This window comes from Aotus nancymaae, unplaced genomic scaffold (genome assembly GCF_030222135.1).
Source record: "Aotus nancymaae isolate 86718 unplaced genomic scaffold, 86718_ANA_hifiasm-v0.15.2.pri h1tg000006l, whole genome shotgun sequence".
NCBI classification, from domain to species: Eukaryota; Metazoa; Chordata; class Mammalia; order Primates; family Aotidae; genus Aotus; species Aotus nancymaae.
In genome coordinates, this window is record NW_026988417.1 from 4746723 (window position 1) to 4768740 (window position 22018).

A 22018-nucleotide genomic window follows, 5' to 3' on the forward strand; every position below is an offset into this window, starting at 1 on the left:
TCTAAATCCAGCAGACAGGATCCTCGACAGGTCCCCACACAGCCCACTCGGGACATAGGGGCTTCCTGCTCCCATTGCCTGGGGGTTCCCTGCGGCCACCATAGCCTGTCCTGCTCCCATCCTACAGTCTCTGCCGGAGGTGGGTCATCCCGTGCAGCCCTCGCCCTCGAGGCCCCAGCCCCGCCCTAGCCTCCTCCCAGCACGCCTCGCTCTGATCTCTGGCATCTGGGGGTGCTTTTGTGGCCCATCTCCCTGCCAGGAGGAAAGCGGGAGGGCAGGACCTCTGTCTGGCTCACAGCCCACAGCAGTCCAAGGCACAGCCGGCACGTGAACAGTGGCTGTGGTCCCCACTGACTTAGACCCACTGTGTGCGTGGGAAGGTAGAGGCCCAGTATGCCCCTGGGCCGGAGGCGGGGAAGGCAGGACTGGCGGAGCTCAGGATTGGGACTCTGAAGCCTCTTCTCCTTGAACTTGAGAGGTGAGCAGAACACACACCAAGTGCGGGCCACCAGGCTCCCCTCCCGTCCCGCTCTCGGCCCTGCTCCTGCCTGGTGGCTGGGCTGCCTCTGCCAGGCTTTTCCTCTATTGGAAAGGACTCAGGACTCCACCCAGCATTGGGGCCTGAGAGCAGGGGACCCTATGGCTTCTGAGACCAGGGGACCCTGTAACCTCTGAGACTGGGGAACCTTTTGGCTTCTGACAACAGGGGACCCTGTGACCTCTGAGACTGAGGAATCATGAGGCCTCTGAGATGGGGGTATCCTATGATGTCTGAGACCAGGGCGCACGCCCCCTCCCCTGCCCCCTCCCCTCTCTACAGCTGTCCCTTGGCATGTGGGTCACAGGATAAATGAGGGGTTACCTCCCAGGCCAGAGGTCTCCCAGCTATGAACTGCACTGTCCCCCGCAGTCCACAGAGGGGCAGATGCCCATAAAGGGCCCCACCCCATGTGGGGCTACACTCCAGTCCTAAGACTGGCTGGACTCCAAGCCCTCCTGGGGCTCCCCAAACATGCATGGTGGCCACTCTTTACCTGAAAGCCCCCCAGAGGCCTCTGCACCCCACCCCCAGATGAGAATAAGAAATGCACTTAATATGTCCTTGATTTAATAAAAAGATTGTTCACTTCAAAGAACTTTAGATTAACTGGGTTTGGATCATTGGATTTTATTAAATAAAAAAGAAAAGCAAATACAAACAGCAGTCAACTTCAGAAGTTTAAAATTGCAGCTGTGCCGTGCAGCTAAGGTTACCAGGTTCCTCAGTTAGTCTGCGCTGTCCTTGGGGAGGGGACACAGCTCTGGGGACAGGGGATGTTTCCCAGGGGTCTGGGATGAGGTCAGCAGTAACTCGGACAGTCCCTATACAACAAAGGGGCAAACCCAGGCCCTGGGGGTCCCGTCTGAGAGGAGAAACAGAGAGGCAAGAAGGGAAGAGGACACTGTCATCCACTTCCAAGAAAGTCACCTCCTTGCTCAGTGTGTGCAAAGAGCAGCTCCCCTGATTTCCAGAAAATGGGCTGCAGTCAAAGGCACCCACGGAGAACGGGACAATTCAACAGGAAAGGCTCGGTCATGAGGGAAAGGAGCTCCATTAGGGAAAGGAGGTCTGGGCGTACCCGTGGATCTAGTTCTGAGCTTCCTAGAAGCCAACAGGGAATGGACTCAAGGGGTTGGATGACGCCCACTGTTCAAGAGAAGAAGACTTCAGCTTCCCTGGGAAAGACAGGCTCTGCCTGGCTCCAGATCGTCTTCCCGTAATGGACACAGAAGAACAGTGGCGGCATCCTCAACAGCCGCTCTTCCTGTGGCCAGCCCTCATGGCACCGGCCTGGCTGCACTGGGGTCCATGTGCTTGGCTGGCGGGGTCATGGAGGAGGGGGCGAGCATGAGGAAGCCCCTGCTCTCAATGAACTGCCAGTGAGGGGGCTGGGAGGAGACAGGAAAGCAATGTGGCAGTGTGAGTTGCTGAGTCAGGCCTGGGCGTTGGCCAGGAGGTGGGCATGGGAGACACAATGGCAGGAGGGAGAAGCTCACTAGGGCTGAAGAGAAAGTGGGGAGGTGGAGGCCCCCAGGAAAGGCCCTGCAATCAGAAGCATAGCCCTGCTCTGGAAGGTGGCTGTGACCACCCACTTAAGGAGGGGATGGGCAACTCTCCCAACCTCACTTGGGAGAGTTGCCAAGTGCCCCAGTGAGACCTCTCCCAGATGGGTGCTCATGGCAGTCTAGGTGTGGGCAGGGTGAGCTGGACATCCCTACTGGAAGGGGGTGAGGAAATGGGGGCTTGAAAGAGGGTGACTTCCAAGGACCAGGATATTGAACTCTGCTCCCCTTGCATAGAGGATTCTCTACCATGTGATCTGCATGGGCCACAGCCTGGAAGAGGGAGTACTCAGGAGTGGGTAGATGATGGAAGAAAGGAAGAATAGAGGGATAGGGATCGAGGGACAGCTAGGTGGGCAGATGGATGGATGGATAGGTAGGTAGAGAGGTGAATGAGCTGGTGGGTGGATGGGTGGAAGGAAGGAGAGAAGAAAGAAAATGAAGGAAGAAATGGTGGATGGGTGGGTGAATGGGTGGATGGGTGGGTGGAGGGGTGGATGGATGAATAGATGGATGGATGAATGAATGAATGAATGATTGATGGAAGAATTGGTGGGTGAAAGAAGAAATGAGTGGTTAGGTGAGTGGATGGGTGGATGGATGGATATAGGATGGATGGATAATAGATAGGTGGATGGATAAATGGGTAAATGGCGAGTGGGTGGGTGGATGGATGGGTGGATGGATGATGGATAGGTGGATGGATGAATGGGTGAATGGCTGGGTAAGTGGGTGGATAGATGGGTGGATGGATCATGGATAGGTGGATGGATAGTAAATGGATGGATGGAAAGATGGGTGGATGAATGGGTGGTGGATGAATGGGTAAATGGGTGAAAGCTGTGGGTGGATGGATGGATAGTGAATGGATGGATGGATGGTGGTGGGTGGGTGAGTGGATTAATGGATGATTGAATGAATGGGTGGATGGGTGGATGGGTGGGTGAATGGATTGGTGAATGGATAGGTGGATGGATGGGTGGGTGGATGGGTCAGTGGATGGATGGATGGGTGAGTGTATGGATGAATGTATGGATGGATGGATGAATAGATGGATGGATGGGTGGGTGGATGGATGGATGAATGGATGGAAGGAAAGAAACACCTGGTGGATGGGTGGGGTGGGTGGGTGGATGGATGGGTGGGTGGATGGGTCAGTGAATGGATGGATGGGTGAGTGGATGGATGAATGTATGGATGGATGGATGAATAGATGGATGGATGGGTGGGTGGATGGATGGATGAATGGATGGAAGGAAAGAAACACCTGGTGGATGGGTGGGGTGGGTGGGTGGATGGATGGATGGATGGATGAATGGATGGATGGATGGAAGGAAAGAAACACCTGGTGGATGGGTGGCATGGGTGGATGGATGGATGGATGGATGAATGGATGGATGGATGGAAGGAAAGAAACACCTGGTGGATGGGTGGCATGGGTGGATGGATGGATGAATGGATGGATGGGTGGGTGGATGGATGGATGGGTGGGTGGATGGATGGATGGATGGATGGATGGATGAATGGATGGATGGAAAGAAACACCTGGTGGATGGGTGGGTGGATGGGTGGATGGATGGATTGATGGGTGGATAGGTGGGTGGGTGGATGGATGGATGGATGGGTGGATGGATGGATGAACGGATGGATGGATGGGTGGGTGGATGGATGGATGGATGGGTGGATGGATGGATGAACGATGGATGGATGGGTGGCTGGCTGGATGGATGGATGGATGAATGGATGGAAGGAAAGAAACACCTGGTGGATAGGTGGGTGGATGGGTGGATGGATGGATTGATGGGTGGAAGGAAAGAAACATCTGACAACTAAGGGACAGCCCAGATAAGAGGAGTCCAGGGAGTCCAAGAAACTGATGGTGGGAGCTGAGATCAGAGATCCCCAGCCAAAGGGAGATAGCTTTGGAGGGGCAGGGGGTGAACGTGACCGTGAATTGATGATAGGCAGGGGGGAAGATCCTGAAAGAGGCTGAGAATAATCTGTCCCGGGGGTCTCATAGCTTCGGGATGGAGGATAGGACCTGGCCAGTAGTGAGCAAGGTTCACCCAGTACCTCCAATGGGCCCTGGCCTCAGGGCTGGGTGTGGGGGGCATTAGTGGCCCTGCCTCTGGCCTCTCCAGGTGAGCTCTTTACCTTTGATGTGCTTGTCTTGGAATTCTGTGAGGAAGCGCGTGATGCGGTCTGAGGGGATGGCAAAGGAGATGCCAGCTGTGACCTTGAGCGTGTTGATGCCAATGACCTCGCCATCCTGGGCAGGAAGGTAAGACCAGGCATCAGTTGGGGGAACCCAGGCAAACCCCTGCCCACAAAGCACTGTGTCCACGGCTCTGTTTCTAGAGGATGATCCTGGCTGTCAATCCCCTACAGCCCCGACTCCTGAAAAGGTCACTCTCAGGGTCACACCTGGGTCAGTGACCCACCTCTACAAACTCTGGAGATCCCCCTCCCCAGCCCTGGAGACTATTTCCAGGGAAGTTTGCAGCTCGGGCCTGTCCCCAGGCTCCGGCCACTCTGCCTCTAAGAAGCAGGGCACTGGGCCAAGGGCAGTGCTAAGCCACACTTGGAGGGACTGAGAGAGGAAGGAACATGGTGAGGCCTGGCGGGACTGAGACTCTGTCTATCCTTTCCTTACAGAAGTGGGGATCTGGTGGGTGAGGCCAGGGGAGCTCACAGACCCCCCCACTCCCTCTCTTTGGAGCCCCTCCCAACCTGCACTTCCCCCCATGAGTCTGGTGCCACCTGGGCAGGATCTCACCTGGCCCCTAGGGACCTCACACTCGGGCATGCTGCTGGAAAGGAGCCCCACTCCACCTGGCATGTACCCTCAGCCCTGCCCTCCTGGCCAGGGCCTGGCCAGCTCACCAGGGGACCCTCTGGGCCCTGGGGCAGAGCCTTGGATCAAGGCACCCTTTGTCCTCCTGGTCCCTGGAAGCTCAGGAGGCAGGAAGAGCAGCCCAGTGCGCGATGCAGTGGGCTGAGTTCTGTGTCTGGCTTTGGCCCTCTGTGCTCGTCTCTACTGCCTGGACCACATGGAGCAGGCTCCGGGGCCTGGCTTCCTGGCCTCCAGCCTAAACCACACACACGAGCTTCCCCAAAACCAGGGCATGCCCTCAGCCCTGCCAAAAGCCTGGAAGACATTTTGGGCACACAGGGAGAAGCCCCATCTGCACACGAGGCCTGAGGCAGCAGGACACGGGCCACCAGCCCCTGTCACTGCCCCTTCGTCTGACCTCTCTCACCCTAAGCGTCTGAGAGCCTCCCCAGTGCTCATGCTGTGCTTTCCCCCTGGGGTCTCTTTCTCCTGTGCCCAGTCCTCCTCTATCTCAATGCCGTTGTGTAATGCTGTCACCTCCAGGAAGCCCTCCCTGATCCCACATCAGCTGTCAGGACTTCCTGCCCGGCATCCTCCTCCAGAGCCATCTCATGTGGCTCCCATTGTGCTTGTTCACATCTGGACACCTCCCCCGCCATGGACAGGAGCTCCAGAGATGGGACTGTCCAATTCTTCAGGGCCGAGGAGCTCTGAACCGAGCTTCCTGGTTTACTCTGGAAAAATCTCACCTGGGATGAGGCTGAGCCTGACTTTGAGGCCCAAGACACTATTGGGAAGGGGTGATTGAGGGGGACGGAAGAGAATGAGGGTGCCCCGTCATCCTGTGTGTACACCCAGGGCAGGGAGGCCTGGGGTGAGCAGCCCCACACCTGCGTCTCCCCTGCCCCAGCTCCCCTGACCGGGACATGGCCCTGGACCGAGCTGCTGCCCGTGGGTAAGCCCTTATTCCTAGTGGCCGCCAGCCTCCCTGAGGGGCTCTGGGAGCATGTGCCTTGGTCTGTCCCCCTTCCAGGCCTCAGCCCAGCCACACTCCTGACTGTTGGTGTAAAGGTACTAGGATCACATTGTGGGGCCTGTCCCACCTCAAGGCTGAGTGCCCCTATGTGAGAAGAGCCCCAGAAACCTAGAGATTTTGGCTCTAGGGGACACTTACCAGGTTCACCAGCGGTCCCCCGGAGTTCCCGTACTGCAAGGGGAGGAAACAGCATTAGCTGTGCCTGACCCTGCCTGGGGATTCCTGGAGCTCCTTCTTCCAACTCTACCTCTAACCAGTGCAGAGACGCATAAGCATATTTCAGCCCAGCAGCATCGAAAGGCCTCAGTGCTGTCCCCATTTCACAGATAAGAAGGCCGAGGCCCACAGAGGCCAGGCGGATGGCGCCTGATGACCGGGGTCTGACCTTTACTGTCGTCTGCACAAACTGGCATCTCCACCCTCGAGGCCAGGCAGCACCGCCTGGCACATGGAGAATGGGGGTGTTACTTCCCATCCTGCCAGCCTGGGGGCCTCTACAAAGACTCAGGTTTCAGCCAAGCACCAGAGCTGCGGCAAAACTGGATGGACGTGATCTGGGGCATCTGGGCAAAGTGCTTTGTGAATGCTAAAGGTGCCACTGACATAACCACAATCATAGTGAAAAGCAACGCTGGCCAGGGTGTGTAAGGCGGGCGAAGGTGTCTCCAGGCTATGGCTGTGCCTCTGTCTCTGAAGGGCTGTCCGAGCGTGGATAGCAGCCTGTGACTCCCAGGGTGCCAGGCACCCTGGGGTGGAAGTCACAGGGTTAGAGCTCCACCGAATGTAAAGAGAGAACTTTCTAGCAAGTGGACGTGCCAAGTGACAGAACGGCTCTGGGGATGGGGGCAAGTAGAGTCAGAGGCTACCTCGAGGTCTTGGGCACAGATGGCAGGTGCCCGGCCTCCTGCCCCTGGGACTCACATTGATGATGGCATCCGTCTGGATGTAGTCCATGTCGGAGTCCCGGAGGCCCAGCTCCCTGCCCTCCCGCTGGGCAGTGCTGACGATGCCCGTTGTCACTGTGTTCTGCAGGGCGAAGGGACTGCCGATGGCCACCACAAACTCCCCAGGCCGCAGGTCAGCCGACTGACCCAGCAGCAACACCGGGAGCTTTTTCTAGGGGAGAGAAGAAGACACAGAGAGGGAGGCTTAGCCATCGGCTTTCAGTGGGGACCGCAGTCAGATCTTGGCAGGGGGGTCCCAGGGAAGGCAGGCACATCTGTGCAAAGCCACCAGGACTGTGAAGGCTCAGACAGGCACCAGTACAGACCACCATCAGGGCAGCTCTCTGCTGAGACCCAGGGCTGGGGTAAGAGCAGCCCGGGACAGAGGCTCAGCTGTGCCAGGGACCAAAGATTCCCCAGGCAAGCATGGGCGCTCATCATGGGTGGTGCACAGAGCGTGCAGCTCAGCACGGCTTCCAAGGTCATTGAGCCCAATGATCTGATGGTCACATGTCCTCTAAAAATCTGGTAAAGGCTGCAGACACGTGGTAAAAACTTCCACACCGTATGCACCACACACAAACAGATGCATTTGACGGCGAGAAATCTGCAGGCCCCTGGAGCCCAGCTAAGGACTCTGGGAGCCCCGGTTCTGAAATCCTTGATCTAGTTTCATCCCATCTCCCAGAAGAGACAGACGGGGGACGGAGGCCTGGAGAGGTGAAGCCACTTAGCCAAGCTCCGTCCCCGCCCTGCACACTGAGACACCTGCAGGCTCCTCTCCTGCTTCTGCATGGGGCCAGCCGCTGATTATCTGACTCTGCAACTAGCCTGGGAGCTCAGAGAGCAGCCTTGCTCCGTGTCTGCGTGGCGCACACTCTGAGAAGGTGCTCCCGGGTGCTTGTTAGAAGGTGCCTGAAGCGCACATGCACGCGTGATAAATAGGTGGAGGCGATTCTGTGCTAGTGCCCACATCAGCCTCCCCGTCCTGGTTTTGTGCTGCTGAGGGGAGCTGGGGGAGAGGCTCCCGGGACCCTGAGGCACTACCCTGTAGCTTCCCTCGGGTGTGCAACGAGCCAGGTCACATGGGCCTTGCCCCAACTCAGGAGATCAGTGGGGCAGGACCCCATGCCTCTGACCCTCCAGACAGCTCCATGCCACCTGGCCACTGGCCCGTCTCACCGTTTCAGACCTCTTCCCTTTTACTGTATGCCATCATGTCAAATAAGAAAGTTTCTTTGCAGCTTTCAATACAAAGAGAAAGCTGTCCATAGTGGGGTGGCGTGGAGCCCTGCACAGGATCAAAGCAGCCCCCGCTGGGCGGGTGCTGGCGTGGGGAAGACTCAGGCTGCTCCTCTATTCTCTGTGCTGCTGGGGTTCGTGAAGCTTCAGTCAGTGGCAGAGAGAATGCCCAGTGGCGGAACCAGGCCTGCTCACTGGAAGGCGAGGACGCAGGGAGACGACATTGTCCACTGCTGAGCAGCTGAAGACGCAGAAATAACAAGGTCTGAAGCCCCTGGGAGACGATGAGCTGGGGCGGGGTCAGCCCATCCTTTCTGCACCCCAGGAGCATTTCCTGTGGCTCAGTTTCATGCACAGGGGCTCAGAGGGCATTTCCACTGTCAGGTCATGGCCCTGGGCTCCGGGCCTGCAGGACATGAGTCGCATTAGCTCTGCCTGCACCTGTTGGCCACAGGTGGCTGGTGGGGCATCCTGCTAAGCCCCACCTGGACACCACGCCACTAGTCCTACCAGCATTCTGCCACAGCCGCCGGAAGGGGAGAGACACACCTGCCCCTGGTCTGGCTCTCCTCTCCCCACGGGGGTTCTCGAGGAGGGGTTGCAAACTGGCCCAAGGCCCGAATGCCACTGCCCACTGCCTGTTTTGTGAATCAAGCTTCCCTGGACCTCTGCCACAGCCGCCCGTGCAGCCTAAGGCTTCGATCTTGCCACAGCAGAGATGCATGGTTGTGACAGAGATCCCAGGGCTTGCAAAGAGAAAACATTCACCATTTGACTTCATGGAAAATTGGTTGGCTGAGCACCATGGCTCACGCCTGTAATCCCAACACTCTGGCCAGGCAGGAGGATTGCTTGAGCCCAGGAGTTCTAGACCAGCCTGGGCAATACAATGAGACCCTGTCTACCAAAAATTGAAAAATTAGCCCGGTGGGGTGGTGCGTGCCTGTAGTCCCAGCTATTCAGAAGGCTGAGGTGGGAGGATCCTTTGAGCCCAGGAGTTTGAGGCTGCAGTGAGCTGTGATTCTGCCACTCCAGCCTGGACAACAGAGTAAGACCCCGTCTAAGAAAAAAAAAAAGGAAAAGAAAGGACAGAAAACAAAAGAAAGAAAAGAAAAGAAAATTTGGGGGCTGGGCGCAATGGCTCATTCCGATAATCTTAGCACTTCGGCAGGCCGAGGCAGGTGGATCACCTGAGTTCAGGAGTTTGAAACCAGCCTGGCCAACATGGTGAAACCCCATCTCTACTAAAAATACAAAAATTAGTGAGGCGTGGTGGCACGCACCTGTAGTCACAGCTACTCGGGAGACTGAGGCAGGGGAATCACTTGAATCCGGGGGGCAGAAGTTGCCATGAGCTGAGATCCTGCCACTGCACTCCAGCCTGAACGACAAGCAAGAACCCATCTCAAAAAAAAAAAAAAAAAGAAAAGAAAATTTGCCCCCTCCCGTCCTTGAGCACAAGGAAATCAGTGGATTTCCTTGTCTTTAAAATGGGGGTGATGCCCCCAGACTCAATAGCGACTGTGAAAGAGCTGAAATGCAGGGAAGGGTCCACATCAGGGGAACTCCTTATAACCACTAAATCTCCTATCCCTTGATGGGGCAAGAGGAAACGCCCTTGCAAAAGACTTCATCACAAGTGCTGTAAACTCATTCAGACAGACAGAAAGCTGAACTCAAACCCAGCCAGGTGGACTTCCCAGCCCGAGGGAAGCTCTAGGTCTGACACTGGCGTCAGACGTAGGACTCGGTGACCTCATGGCATGGGAAGGCCGCAGGTAACTCCACTGTGGTCCCCAGGGCCATCACTATGGCACTGGTCAAGACACGAACAAGCTGGACAGAGGCTGGGGTCTAGCCCAGCGGGCTGGCCTTGATCCAGAGTGCTATGATTTTGGGCGAGTTACAGAACTTCCTAGCCTCAGTTTCCCCAACTGAAATCCCAAGATAATGAGGGTCCTGCTACGGCTTGGCTGTGTGTCCCCACCCAAATCTCGTGTCAAATTGTAACCCCCATGTGTGGGGGGTGCTTGGTGAGAGGTTATGGGATCACGGGGGCAGTTTCCCCCATGCTGTTCTCAGGGTAGTGAGTTCTCACAAGATCTGATGGTTTAAAAGTGTGTGGTACTGGCTGGGCACAGTGGCTCACACCTATAATCCCAGCACTTTGGGAGGCCAAGGCGGACATATCACTTGTGGTCAGGAGTTTGAGATCAGCAGGGCCAACATGGTGAAACCCTGGCTCTATTAAAAATTCAAAAATTAGCCGGGCGTGGTGGCAAAAGTCTGTAGTCCCAGCTACTCAGGAGGCTGAGACAGGAGAACTATTTGAACCTGGGAGGCAGAGGTCAGTGAGCTGAGAACGTGCCACTGCACTCCAGCCTGGCGACAGAGCAAGACTCCGTCTCAAAAAAAAAAATGTGGCACTCCCCACTTCACTCTCTCTCTGGCTCTGCCCTGAGAAGACCAGCTTGCTTCCCCTTCACCTTCCGCCACGACTGTAAGTCTCCTGAGGCCTCCCGCTCACGCTTCCTGTACAGCCTGCCGAACCATGAGTTAAGGAAACCTCTTTTTGCCATAAATTACCCAGTCTCAGGTAGTTTTTTGCAGCAGTGTGAAAATGGACTCACACAGGCCCTTTCCTCCCAGGCCTGGGTGGGAATTAGAGGAGTGCAGCCAGCGCCCACCCGCGAGCAGGCCTTCCGCAAACAGCTGGCGTGTGGACTATGGGGGCCTCAGTGCAGGCCTCTGCTTGGGCGGAGCGATGGGGGCCCTGTCCCAAGTGTTCCCCACGGCAGCCCAATGGGCTCCACGCCCACACCCAGGCCCCATCCCGTGGGGCACTTGCATCCCCAGTAGTGGGCCCAGGTGGCACCGTGAAGAGCCTCCACAGGGGAGCGGAACGGGACCATAGCCCACCCACTGTGGGCCGCATGCTTCCTGCCTCTGCGCTGTACCTGGTGGCTCAGGGAGCGCAGGGCAAGGAGTCCAAAGACCTGGGCTCCAGGCCTTATCTGAGCCATGACCCTGGGCCAGGTGCCAGTCCTCCCTGGTCCCGGGTTCCTGCCACTGGCCGATGGAAGGTGGGGCTAGCTCGCCTCTGGGGACTGGCATCTGGGAGGAGGCGGCCAAGCCCAGCCCCAGGTGCTTCCACCCCTCGCCCACGCCCACCCACCTTGGGGTGGATCTTGATGGTGGCGATGTCGGACTTCTTGTCGATGTCTTTGATGGTGGCCTCGTAGGAGTCCCCGTTCTGCAGTTGCACCTTGAGCTGCTGCCGGCCCGAGGCAGTGTTCCTGCTGGTCACCACGTGGGCATTGGTGACGATCAGCCCGGCCTCTGACATGATGAAGCCCGAGCCACTGGACAGGGGCACGTTGCGGCCAAACAGCGGGTGTCTGCAGCCAGGGAGACACGGGCAGGCATTTAGGGTGGGGCTGGGACCAGGGGGAATCGGGCGCAGAGGCGGGCCTGGTCATTGAGGAGCAGAGACAGCGTGCAGCTGACGGAACACAGGTCTGGAGTCCCTCAAGCCCCCGTTTGAATCCTGGCCCTGTGACCTGGCCAAGTCACCTCGCCTGCACCTATTCACAGCCATAAAGAGGTGATGATGATCACCTCTGGCTGCAATTCGCTGAGATGAGGCGGGCTGCCTGCAAAGTGTCGGATGACGCCCAGCGTGCACTCACCACCCTGACTACGGAGCATGGAGCCAGACAGACCAGGATGCTAATCTCAAGTCCAGTCCCCACTTATTATCAGCCTGGCCGTGGGCAGGTCGGTGAAGCTCTCTGAGCCGTGGTCTCCCCATGGGAAATGGGAAAACAACAGCTCCTCCGCTGAGTGGTGATGCCTGGGCTCCAAAACGCCTCTCAACAAACAGGGCAACAATTGGCCCTAGGGGAAAAGCCCTGATGCACACACAGCATCCTCCGGGGCTGCAGCAGGTGCCCAGGAAGGAAGGCTCCCCGGAGGCTGGAGCAGATTCCTGACAGGCAGAGCGAGGGAGCGCTGGGAAGGCTGGGAAAGCTTATTCCCACCTCCCTCTGCCCCCACCCCCAGGCTGGCTGCCTGAAGCCCCGAATGTGGCAGTGCTGGCAGCAGGCAGAGGCAGGGCCTGGGCCCTCCACACCCCGAGGGCGGGGGTGCACGGGCACCGATGAGGCCAGCCTGGGCCCCACTCTCTGTGAATGGGGTGGAGCTGGCTGGGGTCTGCACTGGTGTCCGCTGATGGGCAACAATCCCCAGTTCTCAACAGAGCTCTGCATAGAAGCCACAGCCTCACGCCCAACAGGGGAGGAGGCTGAATGCCAGATACAGCCTGGGACCATCTTCAGAGTGGGGGCCTTCGGGACCCCCATGTGGGGCCCGGCCCAGAGCAGGTACTCACTCCCTGAGCCTCCTTAGCAGAGATGAGCGAGGAAAACGTGAGACAAGCATGGAGGGATGGGAGCGCCCGGCGCAGGCAGGGAGGTGACGGTGTCTGCAGGGTACAGGCGTGTTGCCATGACCCACGGGACCAGGAACCGCAGCCAATGCCACCCCTCGCTCCCTCGGAGGCAACCAGGTCATTGAATGCTCATAGGCGCCCTACAGGGGAGGTGCTATGGTGAGCTGTATCCCCACCAAGAGATATGGCCAAGTCCTAACCCCACAGCCCCATGTATGTGACTTTATGTGGAAACAGGGTCTCTGCAGATGTCATGAAGTTGAGATGAGATCACGGTGGGTCTGGGGCGGCTTTAGAGGAGGGAAGTCCAGACTCACAGAGGGGAGGGCCGTGAGCTGATGGAGACAGGGACCGGAGAGAGGGGTCTAAGCAGAGGCGCACCAAGGACTGCGGAAAACACTAGCACCAGTACAGGGGCCTGGGACACTCTCCCCACATCCCCTGGAAGAAAGCAGCCCTGCCCACACCTTGATCAGGACTTCCAGCCTCCAGAACTGTGGAGCAAACGTCTCTGTCCTTTTCAGCCACGCAGTCTGGAATACCTTGTTATGGCAGCCACAAGAAACTGCTGTTGTCTCTAACTCGCAGGTCTTCACCTCACAGTGGGGAAGCTGAGTCCTGAGACGCTGAACTACTTGCCTGGGTCAGGCAGATGGGCCAGGGGCAAAGCAGGGGTCTGCCCCCAGGCAGCCTGGGCATCTGGCCACTCAGCCACCCCACACAGTAGCCCCAGCATCTGTCCACTCACGTCTGCAGCCGGCTCCTGTGACACCCACTCTGCGTGTACCCCAGAGCGGGACCTGCACCTGTTTTGCCTGTGGAAGTCCCAGCGTGCCTCCCAGGGCCTGACACCTGTGGGGTCAGCAGAAAATGCCCACGGCCACCCACTGGCCTCCATGCACACACCCAGACCCCAGGTGAGGGGTCACAGCCAGGAGGCCCCCGTGCCCCACGAGTGTCTATCTCATCTTGTCTGCTCAGTCTCACTCACCCACTCAGGGCACCAGACACTGGAGGCTCTGAGGGTGGAAATGGCCTCCCAGCCAGGCTGCAGTCAGTAATTAGCTGGTTCAGAGCCTGGTGGCTGGGACCTTCCAGAAAGATGCTGCCCCATCCCTGCCTCCTGGAGGCCAGCAACCTGCCACTTAGTGTATCCAGTTATAATTTCCTCAATGACACGTCTCAGGGCCCAGGGTGAGGGAAGGGCAGTGAGGGGTCAGTGTACTGCCCAGGGGGCAGTAAGAGGCCTACCAGCGCAGGGCACTGGACAGGGTGGAACCAGGGCTGTGAGTCCTGCATGGGTGGCGCCCCCAGGGCTGTTTTGAGAAACGACAGCCCAGGGAGCTCCCAGCAGGTGCGGAGGATGTGACGCTAAGTTGCTATGCGCCTGTCACCTGCTCTGGCACCCCATTCAAGGAGCACAGCCTCTGCCGGAGAGCCCGAGATGGGGAGGGCAGAGGGGCAGTGATGCCGAGTGACGGGGCTTGGACCAGACAGGTGCCGAGGCAGCCAGCAGGGACGCTGTGCTGGAGCAGGAATTGCTCCTGGGATCTCCGGATGAGCCACCGGGTCCTCAGGACCCGGCCTAGGGCAGTGGAGCCTGGTGACAGGGAGGCTGGAGGCCTCAGGGAGCGTGCTGTGCAAACAAGCAAGTCCCTGGAGCCCTGGCCGGTGCCCCTGATGACTGCTCATTGCCGGCTCCTTGTCGGCCTGGACTCGCAGTCTGACCCCTGTCAGGGTGGAATGAGGCTCGGTTCTGAGGCCTCCTCGTCAGGCTGTCTGCCGGCTCCATCCACACCCAGGGGCCAGGAAAGGTGGATGAGAGAAACACTCTAAACCTCAGAAGAATCACGCCATCTGCTTCCACAGGATATGTCAATCTGGGACAAGCCCCCAGGATCCAGTATGAGCAACTGGACATTGGGCAGTCTGCACAGTGGCAGGTTCCAAGGGCAGGGCTCCCCGGAACCAGCTCAGAGAGTCCCAGTGACGGGGGAGATGGCAGAGGTTGGGGATAGTGCCAGGAACCGGGGCAGGCCCTGTGGGAAGGGGAGGTGGCTTTGCCTGTGCATCTGCAAGGAGAGGTCTTGCTGGGGAGGATGGCGGGGGCGGGAGACGGGGGGCTGTGAGGCCACACGGTGCACACTACTTCCTCTCCCAGGCTGCGACATCCTGCTTCCCTCCTGACGGACTCCATTCATTCGTTTACTCATCCATTGTGCATTCACTCATTCCCCCATCACTCATTCATTCTGCCACTTCCTCCCTCCCTCCCTCATTCATTCATTCTGCCACTTCCTCACCCACTCATTCATTCTGCCACTTCCTCACTTCCTCCCTCCCTCATTCATTCATTCTGCCACTTCCTCACCCACTCATTCATTCTGCCACTTCCTAATTCGCGCATTCCTCCCCTCACTCTTCCGTGCACTGACTGGCACATTCACTCGCCCAGCCCTCATTCCTCCCTGCTCTGGCCACATGGGCCTCGGTGCTTGCTGAGCTGTTCCCACTGCCCTGCACCCACTGGCTCAGCTCGCGGGCTGCCTACTCCAGCCTGAGCTTGTGAGGCCGCCCGAGTCCCAGGGTCACTGCCCCGAGCCCTGTTCTCCGCCTGCCGCGCCTCTGCTCCTTGCTCACACACCTCCTGCCTTCCGGCATCTCCCCCACTGGGTTCTGTGTCTGCTTTACCACATGGCCCCTCAGGAAGACAAACAGGTCGCAGGTACCCAGTAGCATGGGTGACAGCACGAAGGGACAAAGACCCACAGCTGCTACTGCCTGCACCTTCCTGGAGCCTACAGCTCCAGCAGGTTCGGGGTCACTTTAGCAGGGATGTCCTTCCCCAGGGGCACACGGGCAGCCGGGAGATGTGACTGGCGTCAGCCTGACCCCAGGCCACTCCTGCTTCTGTGGCCCAGGCTGCAGAGTCCAGCCTGCTTTGGGCCCCAGCAGCTGTCGGCTGTGCAGTGGACACTGGGAGGCGGAGGGGGCGAGGGGTCTCTACCCACCTCAGGAAGAGCTCTATGTGGACCACGGCTGGTGCGATCTTCTCCACCACATCGGCGATGAAGTTGAACTTGTACCTCGGGCTGCTCAGCTGGTGGAGACCTGCGCTGGCGGGAAGGTCCAGGTGCGGCGGTGAGACCTGGATGCTGCCGGCTCCCAGAGGCCTATGCCCAGGGGGCAGGAGGAGGAAGCTCTTCCCAAGACAGCTGCCTGGGTTCAGAGCTGACCTCAGCCCACGCTGAGCCCACTGGGGACCCGCTACCCCACAGCAGTGCAGTGACACCAGGCATTCGGGACGGGGGCTCGCTCACCCTGAGAATGGTTAAAAAAGGCTTCCACGTACTGGGCTTCCTTGCCCCACCTCACTGGACCCTGCCAGGTCGGCCAGGAGGCTCAGAGAGGTTAGGACACTGCCCTGGGCCACACGGGAGTGAGGCTGGGGCCGGATCTCGGGAGAGTCTCCTGGGCTTTGTCTGTTCCCTCACGCTACAGCAATACCCTTGTGGGAGAGAGCCGCCCCCTCCTCACGTGCTCCAGCTGGCCCCTCCGAGCCCTGGGGCTCCAGCAGTGTCCAGATGAGGGTGCAGTTGGAGCTCCCCAGGGGTTCCTTCTGAGCTACCCAGGCCTGGCCACAGTGAGGCCTCTCTGGGCCAACAGGGTGCCAATTTCTGAGCCCACAGGGCCCCACATCTGAGTCTAACTTGGCCACACCCCAGCCCGACTTGCCAGACGGTTCACAAACTTCCCTGGACGCTTCCTGGGCTCAGATTCCTGCTGCCGTCAGCAGTGAGGGCTGTGGCTGCCAGGATCACAAGCCTGAGGCATGCGGTGGCACGGGGCCCACAGCCCTCGGGGTCCCCTGTGCGGGCCTGTGCTGGGATCTCTCTGGTTCCCACCATCTGGAACCCATGCTGCTCAGCCTTGCTCATGGCTACCATGCCCCAGAATGAGCACTGGGCTGGGAGCTGCACACACTAGGGGTTCGGCTGGGCCTGGCTGCTTTCTAGCTGTGTGACCTCAGACAAATCACTTACCCTCTCTGGGCCTCAACTTCTCATCTGAAAAATGGGACTGAAGACGCCCTCCTCCCACATCTGTGGGAACTGAGTGTGGAGGGCTGTGAACCTCAAGTCCCTGCCCCAGGGGATACCCACCCTCCCAGACACCTTGGCGACGGGGTGCAAAGAGGGCTCAGTCCATAATGTCCATTTTTGCAGCCGATGTTACTCTTGATTGCTGGGAAACGGCCAAGCATGGGGACTGAGGGAAAATCTGGTTTTCTGGATCGTCCAAAGGCATGAAGGTACCTGGCTGGATGCAACTGTGGGAGCCGGTCCCGGGCTGCAGTCCGAGCTCCAGGAATAACCACGGGGCAAATGCAGTCCCCAGGCACATCCCAATTCACTCCCTCAATTCTCCAGGGGCAGCCGGGGGAGGAGCCTTTGCCTCTATTATAAAAGTGGGGACACTGAGGCTCCGTAAGAAGAGCCCCCGTGCCCAAGGACACACGGCTGGGATCAGAGAACCAGGACCTGAACACACCGTTTCCCTGGGGGCCCCCACCTCTGCCCTGCGCCTCCCCAAGGCCCTGAAGAGCCCTTTAGCCTGAGCTGGGACCTGGTAGCTGGCTCGAACACTGGAGCTGGTAGGGCAAGGAGGGGCTGCCTCTCCCAGACCGCCAATGTCTGCCTCTCAACAGGCCCGTGGGCACCAGTCACACCAGCCCTCCCTCATCCACGGCAGTCAGCCCAGATCAAAGCCACCGCCTGTCCGGGGCTGGTTAGAGCCTGGCTGGGAGACGCCGGCCACTGCGGGGCTCCTCACAGATCAAACTACGCGGCAGGGCGGGGTCTGAGGGTCAGAGGTCACATTAACAACCACCCCTGGGGCAGGGCCTGCGCGTGCCCAGGGCTCTCTGTGGCCACATGTGCCTCCATGAGGGATGTGCCGCCCTGCTCGACACCTACAAAGCGGGCGGCTGCCTCGGTGAGGTAAAGCTCCCGTGCTGTCCGCGCCTCCTCCCTGCCGCTGGGAACTTGAGCTGATTTTCTAGCCCCCAGAGAGGAAGGAACCAGCCACAAAGCCTGCCGCCCTGGTGAGGTTCAGAGCACAAATGCCCTCAGACCAACAATTCCCACGGCCCAGAGGGACCCCAGAGCAACCCCAAGCCCAGGCCCTCCTCCCTCCAGCAGGGAGGACTCAGCGGGCCTGCCGCTACCCTGTGTGCCCTGGGGCCTGAGAGTGGCACCCCACGTGCCTCGCTGCGGGAGAAGCGCCGGGGCACGGGCATGGCCCCCAGTCGGGACTGTATCACGCCTCCCATCCCGTGGCCTTTGTCGGGCCACCGACTCTTGAGTTTCTGCTCATCGCCCACCTCTCTACACCTCCCCCTGCACGACCCCTCTCCACTCTCCCTACCAAGACGCTCTGGCACGTCCTGGGCCCAGTCCTAACCCTGCCTCCTTCAGGCAGCGCCCCAGCAGCCTTCTCCCAGTTGGACGGAATCTGTCCCTGCTCACAGCTTCATTCAATCCACACGTGCAGGGTACCTTCTGTGTGCCCGCCCGTGATGCCTGCTGAGGACACAGCAGTTCAGCTGGGGGTGAGGGTCAAGTCAGTGACCGACCAGTGGTAGACGGCACAGCATCGCCAGGGATGAGGCACAGGGGAGCCCGGGGGCAGCTAAGTGAGTGCAGACGTACCCTGACCCAGGCCTGGAAGAGTCCACGGGCAGGGGCACAGCAGGCAGCCGCGGCAGGCGGGGATCTGGGCACAGCGTGAACACAGGAGGCGTCTCCTCCCACAGGGGATTAGAAAGGCTGCCTTCCCGCGTGTCTCCATCCTGGACTCAGACTCTCCAACACACAGAGCCTCAAAGCTCTCTGGCCCCACCCTGTCCATTCCCTGCTTGACCTGGTCCCACCACGGGGGGTGGCAGAGCTGAGGCCAATGCTGAGCCCCAGGCCCCCCTGAAGCCCCTGGGCTGCTGGGCCCTGAGCTCTGCCCAGCAGCCTGAGTTCTGGATGGCACCGCGGCCTCCACTGGAAGGAGTTTCTCCCCAGTGTGCTCTCCCAGAGGTCACTTAAAATGGGTGACACTCGATTTTATAGGGGATGAGTTGTTTTTAAACCCTCTATAAAATATTCATTAACTAAAAGCCTGGCAGGAAACATCAAAATTCTACTACATGGTGGTTTTTTGGGGTTGGGGTAAAGTTTGAGTGACTTTTTTCAAAGAGAAAAGAAAACAGGGAGGGAGAGCAAGGCCTGAGACGGAGGGGCCGTGGGGCTGAGCTGGGAGGAGGCCGTTTCCCAGAGTCTCCAAAGAGAAGCCCGCACGTGCCCACCCCACACCCCAGGCTCCTTCGGGACAGAGACTGTCTGGTTCACTCCCACACCGCAGTGGTAACCAGCACAGGGTGAGGCTGCTGCTGAGGCATTTCAGAAGGAAGGGATGGGGTGGGGAGGAGGGACAGAGAGAGGAGGGGAGGAAGACAGAGGGAAGAAGTTCAAGGGTGCCCTGCTTGATGCTCCTGAGCCAGCACACAGTAGGTCTGCACACAGCACCCTGCAGAAAGAACGCAGGTCAGCCGAGTAACCAAATCTCTTAGCGGCCTCACAAAAGCAGCAGCGCCGGCCCATTTTACGGCCCAGGAGACGGAGGCTCAGAGGTGAAGATCACTCACTGCGGAAGGGCAGGCCTGGCGCTGGCCCAGGTCTGGTGGATTTCAGGATCTAAGTGACCCCAGGGCCTCACCAGGCCCTGTTTCTTTAAAGGGACCTCGGAGGGTGGTGTCATGGGGGCAGGGCCCCCATGCTCCTGCTCCTCCTCCCAACATGCAGATGAATCAGCCATGAATCAGGGGGAGGGCGCATTCGGTTCCCACTGCCTCTTTCCACAGGAAAGCCGTGGGCCCCAGGGCTGGGAAACAGACTCTGTTTATTTGGGGGTTTTTGACAGCCTCCACCCCCACCCCATCTTCGAGCCAAAGTTCTGAAGTCAACAGTCATACTCACCCAGATTCAGCCATGAGCCTTTTTTTTTTCCTTGATAAACTGGAATGTTAAGGCCCCAGAAGTTTCAGTCGGGAGGACCCTGACACGGAACAAAGCAATCAGGGCTCAAGGCCAGGTGTCCCGTGTCACCTCCCAGGAGAGGAAGGGGCGCAGCAGGGTGGGAGGAGACAAAGAGGGCGCCAGGGCTCCAGCTCCAACGGCCCTGCCTGACGGGGCTCCAGGAGTGCTGGGGGACCGTGGCTGGCCCTGAGGGAGGATCATTTGCTGGCTCTGGACAGTCATAACTGCCATGGAACAGATGGTGACACTGAGGCCCAGATACCCCAGAGGGATACCTTGTGCTGCTGCATGGGTTGTGCACTGTGTAACTCCAGGCCCTTATCGACAAAGATCACAGAGTGGCCAGCTTCCCTGGAGTTGTGCAGTGTACAACCTGCCCAACTGTATGCATCAGTCCCTTACCTGGGACATCAGTGCACATCAATGTGCAGAGCTGGGACTGAGACCCAGTTCTGTTCCTCCATCTCTAAGGTCACTGCCCCTTCCTTTATTGCCCCCTGCAATTAGCAGACCCCTCTGTCACCCAGGGGTCAGCTGCAAGCTGTGCCCATCTGTCCCTAACGGTGACCATGGTCTACAGACTAGATTGCAACCTCTTAGCAGGGCACTCAAGGCCTGGGTGTCTTGGTCCCATTGACACCTGCAGCCTCACCTGCTGCCACCCTCCCCTGTGGACTCTGGCTCTGGTCCCCACGCACGTGGGCTTCTAAGTGTCACTGTGCCTTTGCACATGTGGTTCCCTCTGCCAGGAATGCCCTTCCTGTCATCCCTCAGCACCCAGGCCATCAGCGCCTCCTCCGGGGATCCTGCCCTGACTCTGCAGGAGCAGTGACCCACCTCACCCTCTGGGCATAACAGCACCTTGTACCCCTCCCAAAGCTGGTTCCTTTGGGGTGTGCCTGTGGCCTGCACCCCTGTGCCTGGGATGGGCCTTGGTCGCAGCAGTGGGCAGGAAGCCAATGAGACAGTGAATGCATGCTCTTCAGAGACAGAGGAGCGTTGTGGGGGGCCCTTAACAGCCCCCCAGCCCCGCCCACCACAAGGGGCCGCCTCCTGGGTCTAATTAGTTCCCAGGACAGCTTCCCATGTTTTTCCTCCTCTGGAAAGCTTGCCTGTCCCCGTGTGAACTGTGCCCCACAAGCCATGTCCCCAAGTGAACTGCGCCCCACAAGCCTCAGGTCCAGCTGTGGCTCCCCGTGCGGCAGATGCTGCTGTCTGCCACCCTCAAGTCCAGGGACCTGGCCATGTGGAACATAGGCACGATGGGGGCTGCGGCACAGGCCCAGAGCAACCCGATGCCTCCCCCCACGGGCCACACCTCGCAGGCGGGACCCGATTTGGGCATGGGACGTCAGGCTGGGCTCTGAAGTGTGTGATCTCATTGAATTCTTGCAGCAATTCTGCAAGACAGGAACTGAGCCCATTTCACAGGCAAGGCAACGAGGCTCAGAGAGGTCATGGGACCCGTCCAGGTGCGTAGCAGGCCCCTCAAGCCCTGACCTGGCGTGTCCCCACTCCGTGCTGGCCTTGGCGAATGCAATTGCCTATCCAGCCCCAGGAGAGCTCAACCTGAACCCGTCCTCAGTGTGGGGCCGGCCTGGCTCCTCTGGCTGTGAAACTCCACACCCACCTGGGCCACGGCCAACCCCTCAGAGGAGGAGGAGACGCTGCCGTCAGCCTGCCTGTGATTGACCAAGAAGGCTGGGCCTTGTGCACAGTGCCATGGGCCAGGCAGGCCTCTGAGCAGCCACGCCACTGAAGACAAGGAAGGCAGCCCTTGGCCCTCCTTACAGGAAGCCCTCCCTGCCTTGACCAGGGCCAGTGACACTCCCTCAGGTAGGGCCAGCGCTCGGCAGCCCCTCCACAAATACCGCCTTCCAGCTCCTCCCCTTCCTCGACCCCTCTCCCGCACTCTCACAAACATCACTTCTGTAAGACACGCCCACCGGCCATCCTTTCTTCCCATCAACATCTACCCGCCCGGCACCGAGCAAAGCACATTCAGTCCGTCATCTCGTCTGTCCCTTGACCAGTGAGGAGGGCGCCACTGTTATCCCCATTTCACAGATGAAGAAACCGAAGTGCAAAGAGCTTCAGAGATTTCTGGGGCAGGGCTGGGACTCAGCCTTGAGCAGCCAGACACGCGGGACAGACTGGGACCCAGTCCTGGCACTCTGCCCACTGTGTGCTGGAGCAGGGTAAGGCACACAAGCGCGCAGGTTGTACACTGCACAATTCCAGCCAGTCACCTGCTACCCCTGCGCTAGACCTGACTTTCAGCTTGGGGCACGTACGGAAGTGTCCTTGCCACGTTTTTGCTGCACT

At 59.0% G+C, this 22018-nt stretch overlaps 1 protein-coding gene across 2 annotated transcripts in view; it reads right to left on the reverse strand.

Moving 5' to 3' along the window:
• Positions 1 to 22018, reverse strand: part of HTRA3 (HtrA serine peptidase 3) — a 36344-nt gene that overhangs the window by 8684 nt on the left and 5642 nt on the right. The window contains exons 2-7 of one of the 2 annotated variants that reach the window (XM_064363869.1): positions 15620 to 15719; positions 11334 to 11556; positions 6894 to 7088; positions 6111 to 6143; positions 4258 to 4372; positions 1149 to 1929 (exon numbers count right to left, since the gene is read on the reverse strand). In XM_064363869.1, coding sequence (XP_064219939.1) covers positions 1907 to 1929; positions 4258 to 4372; positions 6111 to 6143; positions 6894 to 7088; positions 11334 to 11556; positions 15620 to 15719 — 689 coding nt within the window. In that variant the 3' untranslated portion in view covers positions 1149 to 1906. Of the gene's footprint in view, positions 1 to 1148; positions 1930 to 4257; positions 4373 to 6110; positions 6144 to 6893; positions 7089 to 11333; positions 11557 to 15619; positions 15720 to 22018 lie in introns of those variants that run through there. The other variant, XM_021669505.2, reaches the window with a different exon arrangement.